The sequence below is a fragment of the Acanthopagrus latus genome, chromosome 8, assembly GCF_904848185.1.
Source record: "Acanthopagrus latus isolate v.2019 chromosome 8, fAcaLat1.1, whole genome shotgun sequence".
Classification (NCBI taxonomy): domain Eukaryota; kingdom Metazoa; phylum Chordata; class Actinopteri; order Spariformes; family Sparidae; genus Acanthopagrus; species Acanthopagrus latus.
Genome location: NC_051046.1, coordinates 1295427 through 1301988, shown reverse-complemented (window position 1 = coordinate 1301988; position 6562 = coordinate 1295427). Strand labels below are relative to the sequence as shown.

General features: G+C 45.7%; 1 protein-coding gene across 1 annotated transcript; it reads left to right on the top strand.

Moving 5' to 3' along the window:
• Positions 1-37: 37 nt before the first annotated feature.
• On the top strand, positions 38-6085 carry dus2 (dihydrouridine synthase 2). Its single transcript, XM_037108498.1, has 16 exons — positions 38-178; positions 880-1013; positions 1272-1317; positions 1414-1505; positions 2049-2092; positions 2295-2355; positions 2428-2475; positions 2963-3028; positions 3140-3210; positions 3364-3450; positions 3540-3708; positions 3830-3951; positions 4055-4195; positions 4666-4753; positions 4874-4947; positions 5044-6085. The coding sequence occupies exons 2-16, from the start codon at positions 891-893 to the stop codon at positions 5306-5308; spliced, it is 1497 nt and encodes a 498-aa protein (XP_036964393.1). The 5' UTR covers positions 38-178; positions 880-890; the 3' UTR covers positions 5309-6085.
• Positions 6086-6562: the final 477 nt, after the last annotated feature.

Below are 6562 nucleotides of genomic sequence, written 5' to 3'. Positions count from 1 at the left end.
GACTTTCCTGTTGTTCTATACATCGCAGTTCTATATAGTGCTGATCTACATGTTGCAGTTCTATGACGCGTGATGACGTAGAGGTCTAAACAGGAAGCGTGGCCTGCACGCTTCATTCTTTCCCCACATGATCACACGGTCCAGCTGCTGGCGTCAATAACAGGCGACTTAAATGCCGGTAAGTTTATTACGTTTAAAGTTATACGTTATATGTTTAACTCTGTGTATGAATATACACGTTGTTGCCATGGTAATGCCTGTTTAAGCTACTGTTTTACTGCAGTTTCGTTGATGCAGCAGCTAGAATGTTAGCATAGCATAGCCCTGATCGATTTGTTCCACCAAACCGCATTAAGAAAAGTTACAATTTAAAAGTTGTTTGGCTGATGGTTGGCTGACAGACACGACAGAGCATCAGGTTGATCGTTTGAGAAATCTTCATTGCTCTGTAGATATTTCGGCATGTCACTGTATTCTCAGATTGCAACTAATATTGTATAAAATCCCAATTTTATCAACGCTGGAGATGGTTATATTAACATACCGACCCGCGGGAGGAGCTGCATAATGAAGCGGTGTTAAGAGTTTAAATGGCGTCTTAATTGTGAAGCTCATTGTTTTAATTGTTTGCTGGGCTGAATTATAAATTATATTCACTGAGGTCTTCAGAGAAAGAGCTCGAGCTGACGTTTGTTTATCGCGCCCTCGGGCCAGAACAGAACCACATTAAATCAGTGGATTTCTGACTGGAGTTTCGCGTGACGGTCCAGTTGAAGAAGAGGAGGCTCATCGCGACGAAACGAGCCGTGTGTGATCTGAAACCAGGTGTTTGACAGATGTGCGTCTGACTGACTGATGTCTCCTCTGTGCTGTGAACAGGACGAGCCGCCATGATGGCAGCAGGCAGGCTGAGCTTCAGGAACATCACCGCCCTGGCTCCCATGGTCCGGGTGGGGACTCTGCCCATGAGGCTGCTGGCTCTGGACTATGGAGCTGATGTGGTTTACTGTGAGGTGAGGATGGAGCCTCCTGAAGTCATTGATAAACAGGGTCCTGGAAAACCTTGAGGTGTCAGTAGGATGCTGGATGGATGAAAGGATGAGAGCAGCAGCAGCCGTTGGTTACTGGTGGTCATGTAGCAATAATGACACACTGTAGTTCAAGAACGAAGAAGTTATTGGGGTTATTAACGTATTGATTAACATATTAGTGTTCAGGTGAGCTCCCTGTCTGTCCTATCAGTTAGATCGTCACTGTGCCGTCTGTTTCAGGAGCTGATCGACATCAAAATGGCTCAGTGTCAGCGGGTGGTGAACGGTGAGAATCTCCCTCATAACATGAGATGATCCAGACAGACTCGACTGGCTGTGACTTCTACATCATTGTTTTTTTAAACGTATTTCTTACTTTCAGATGTGCTGGAGACGGTGGATTTTGTGGCTCCAGATGATCGAGTGATGTTCAGGACCTGTGAGAGGGAGAAGGACCGAGTCATCTTCCAGATGGTGAGACAGAGAAACATCTGGACCAGATCACAGAGAGATGAAGTCTGTAGTGCTAAAGCCCGGATGTCAGTTAGCCTTATTTTTGCACATCCTGTTCGCTCGTCTGGAATAAATAAGTTGGAAAAGCAGTAAGAACATCATGTAGAGTATAAACAGGAGATAAAAACTCAGACATTTACACGAGTGCACGTTAAGATGCTGAATTTGCCCATCGGGATATTGAGACTGCAGTCAACTGTCAGTTTAACAGTCTAAGATATTCACTCATGTTGTCCTACGAAGTGAAATCCATCATTAAATGTCCCACAGTTTAATTATGAAGCTCTTGCTTGTGTTAAAAACCGGTTAGCGGTTTCTAACAAGTGTCTGAATGAGACTACAGAGGTTGTCCAGATGAACAGAACCTGGAAGGATCATGAACTTGTGGAGGGAACCAGGACGCTGCTAACATCCGGGTTAACCTACAGAAATGTGTCATCGCTGCAGAACTTTGTCATCTGTCGGGTTGTTGATTCTCAGTCAGAGCTGTTTTTCTTTTTTCAGGGAACTGCTGATCCAGACCGAGCGCTGGTCGTGGCCCGGCTCGTGTGAGTCCACAGCTTCATCTCTGACTGTTAAACTCACCTGTGTGCTGAGGAAAACATTAATACACACACATTCACTTCTGCTGTGTGAAGAACAACAGAACTGATATTTTAACGTTGTGTTGTTAGTAGGGGCCATTTTGTGTCCCATGATGCATCATTGAGCCCGTCTGATTAAAGACACGTGAACGATCTTGTCTCACAGGGAGAAGGACGTGGCTGCCATCGATGTGAATATGGGCTGTCCTAAAGAATACTCCACCAAGGTGAGTTTACCTGTCAGTGACCCACCTGCTGCTCTGACCTTTGACCCCTGGCTGACCTCTGACCTCTTGCAGGGCGGGATGGGAGCGGCTCTTCTGTCAGATCCAGACAAGATCGAGGCGGTGAGTGCCTCAGTCAAACTGTGTGTATTAAAGATATAGAAGCGTGTTAGACCTGATATCAATATCTGACTTGAGTGATCGCTCAGTGACCTCAGTGATCAGATGTCACCTCGCTGCTCCATGTGCAGACAAACAGACTCCATGTTTCTACTCAAAGACAGAAAGAAGTTCATGTAGAATATTTACTGAATTAACAAGAACATCCAAACAATGCAGAATGAGTCAGAGACAGAGTTTCACAGAGTTTATAAAGTGTCTTTTCATACTGCAGTTGTTAAAATCAGGCGATTTGTTAAGGGAGTCTGGTGATATTATTGGCAGGTTAAGAGAGTACGAACGCCTCATCGTTCTTCTCGGCCCCGTTCACCTCTAACTGTCACCTGAGTGATCAGACCTCAAGATTCCTCAGTGTGTCTCTTAGGATGGATAATGATACCAGGTCTGAACAGGACTCAGTTCACTTAGAAAATATATTTTCTTCTCCCAGATCCTCAAGAAGCTGGTCGCAGGAGTTTCCATCCCGGTCACGTGTAAAATCAGAATCCTTCCTTCGGTAAGACATAAAATAAACATGATTGATTTTCACAGTTTGTACAAAGTTTGGTTTCCTGTCGTTCACTGGTTTCATTTTGTTCACTGGTTTCCTGTCGTTCACTGGTTTCAGGTGGAGGAGACGGTCACTCTTGTCAAGAGGATCGAGAAGACGGGTGTCACTGCCATCGCTGTTCACGGCAGGTAAACCGTTTCAGTCCACACCTGAAATCATTTTATCTGAGATGGAGCATTTCACATGAATCTTTCTTCTCATATCTTTTGATGACCTCTGGAATAAACACACTGCTGCTTCATCCGTGTGGTGTGACGTGTTTCTGTGTTTCTCTGCTGAAGGTTGAAGGAGGAACGTCCCAGACATCCGCTCCACTGCGATTACATTCAGGCCGTCGCTCAGGCTGTTTCCATCCCCGTCATCGCCAAGTAAGCCCCAACACCTCCTGATCTATGACAGGGAAGATGGCTTAACATGATTTCAGTTGATCTAAAAAGCTGTCCCGTCTCTCCTGCAGCGGAGGCTCTCTGGATCTGGTGAAGACGAACGCCGACATCGAGGAGTTCAGGAAGGCGACGGGCGCCTCGTCCGTCATGTTGGCCCGTGCCGCCATGTGGAACGCATCAGTGTTCAGCAGCCAGGGGCCACTTCCTGTGGAGAGAGTCATGGAGGAGTACATCAAATATGTGAGTGTCTGCATGTTGTACAAATGAGTTTGAATTCCTGTTCTGCTTCATCACTTCTCTGAAGCACCACTGGACAAACCTGGATCCAGACTGAACCTGCTGCTCGTCTTGTGTTCTTCAGGCGATCCAGTACGACAACAATGCCTTCAACACAAAGTACTGCCTGTGTCAGATGCTGAGGGACAAGGTGGAGTCTCCGCTGGGGAAGCAGCTGCAGGCGGCTCAGACCTCCGCTGAGATCTGGTACAGCACACGACTTCTTAACTGCCTGCAATTTGTGGAGCGGAGCTGCTGTCTGATGGCAGGAGTCCTGTGATGTGTGATGTAATGTGGTGTTGTGCTGCAGCAAGGCGTACGGGATGCAGGAGCTGTTCCAGCAGACCCAGGAGCGGCTGCAGGCCCGGAGGGACACCCTGCAGAGCAGCACCGAGCCGGACCGGCCTGTAGAGGACGGAGACGTCACCACCATGGCTGTCAAGTTTGAGCGGTGGGTCATCGTTCTCAACATGCTCGGTTTAAACTAAAGTAAAAATAAAGACAGGCCTCAGACTAACAGCTGAACTGAATAAAGACGGATGAGTGTTGACTGGTTCAAGACGCTGCAGTGTAAAACGAGGTCACGTAACTCGACTCTGTCAGCACGTCCAAGTAAAAACAGTTTAAACTAATGAACCACATGGATAAAATGAAGTTGTGCTGAAACAAACAGTTCCAAACATTGGCATGGTGAATATTCTTTAATGAGCTGTATAAACACAAAACTCCTTCAGTGGATATCAGTGATGTGGTGGCAGGTCGTGTCTTCAGCAGGAGAAAAATGTTGAATTTATATGTTTGACGTACTGACGCTGTGTCACTCTTCTGCCTGGAAACAGAGTGTAACAGGTGGAAACACTCTCGGCAGGTTTTTTTCTTCATGAGAAGTTTGATGATCTGAACTTGTCGTTGTGGTTTCAGGAGGGAGTATCCGCCTCACATCACTCCAAAGATGTTCCTGCTGGAGTGGAGCCGGAAGGAGAAACTGGAGCAGCCGGTTTATGAGACGGTGAGAAACTCCAGAGTGACTCACATCAGGGTCCTGTTGAGACCTGCAGTCTGACAAACTGACCTCAGAGCAGCTGACGTTTGTGGCCGTCAACAGTTCGTGTGTGTGTTGTGTTTTCAGGTGCAGCGCTCTCAGGATCGAGTCTTCCAGTCCATTGTGACTGTAGCACAGAAGAGATACAGATCTTCACTGTGGTCAGTACACACACACACACACACACACACACACACACACACACACACACACACACACCTGACCGGTCTAGTGTTAAATCATCACGTCGTTTTCAGGGAGAGGTCGAAGAAGTTTGCAGAACAAGCGGCCGCCATCGTCTGTCTGCGAGTCCTGGGCGTCCCGGAGGGTCGAATCGGAGAGGAAGACTCCGGCCTGGTCTGCAAGAGGAAGAGGGAAGGGAAGATGAACGGCACCACGGAGGAGGAGGGGAACATTAAACGCCACATCACTGCTATTCAACAGGAAACGGACAACTCGGAGGCCGCCGCCGTGGTCACTGGTGACCATCACAAACCGGACACGCCTCCAGAACAACCGTAGAGATCATCAGCTGACAGGAACTTAACGAGAGGACGAGACGTGTCTCTCACTGATGGACGTCTGCGTGAACTGAAACAAATCGAAGGAGTTTTAAAAAGCAGTTTATTTTTGTTTCTCTGCACCAAAAACCTGCTCTGTTAATTTTCCTGTCTTACATGAACTCTGACGTCAGTGATTTCTTCTCAGCTGCTCCACTTGTTTTTTTTTAAAAAACATTTTCAATGTCTATTTTTTACCGTTGTCACTTCAGTCTAAACAGTTTTCACATGTCCTGACCCGGATACGCTCCGTTTAAACAGTCTTCCACTGCATCAGACAGGAAAGAGTCTTTGTTTGCCCTCCTGATTTTCCATAAAGATATTTTTATTTGAAATAAATCTGTGTTCTGATGTGAAGGCTGATGGTGTGACAGTGCAGCCAGCAGGGGGCAGAGCTGGACCTTCATATTAAAGTTTCATCACCTGAGACAATTCAGAAAAAAACACTTTAATTTGAACCCTGGTGCCTTAAAAAAAATCTCTCTTTAAACCTGAGTTTGAACATTAAATGCATCTTTTGTTTCCTGATTTCATCCTGTAGTCTCTGTTGATGACGGCTGATGTTGGATTGAATGAGTTTAACTATATTTGCTGCCATCAATAATATGACATGTGGTGCCATATGTGTTTGTATTCACCTCTGAGGTTTAATTTATTTACTTTTACTTAAAGTTTTCACCTGAAAGATCCTCTAAGTCCTCCAGATACAGTTTGTTTCATTAAACATATTAAAGCAACAGATTGTGCTATATATGTTTTTTTTTAAATATCTATTAGTTATTCTCTACAAATTCAGTGAAAATACTAAAATTAGTAATGAATTAATGCTGTGAATGAACACAGACGTGGAGCTGCTGCCTGGTGTCTCAACAAAAACTATTAAACTCACACAAACAGTGGAAACGTTGCGTTCAGGTGACGTTTTCCTTCCTCATGATGAACTCAGATAATAAACAGCCAACAGTCGTTTAATTGTCAGACAGACTTCACTCTGCTCATCAAGTCTTAAAGTCCTGAACTGAACCTGGATGTTGACACCCAGCTACTGACGTCATCACAGGCCTGGCTAATGGTGCCTTCAGGGACACTGCGAGAAAGGAGCACGTCAATTTATTCATTTCTCAGCGAGCAGGAACTGAAGCTGCACTGAAACAAGCTGTGGCACCACACTTTTAATGACATGTTTCAAATTAAGAGACCATTTCTTTAATTCTGT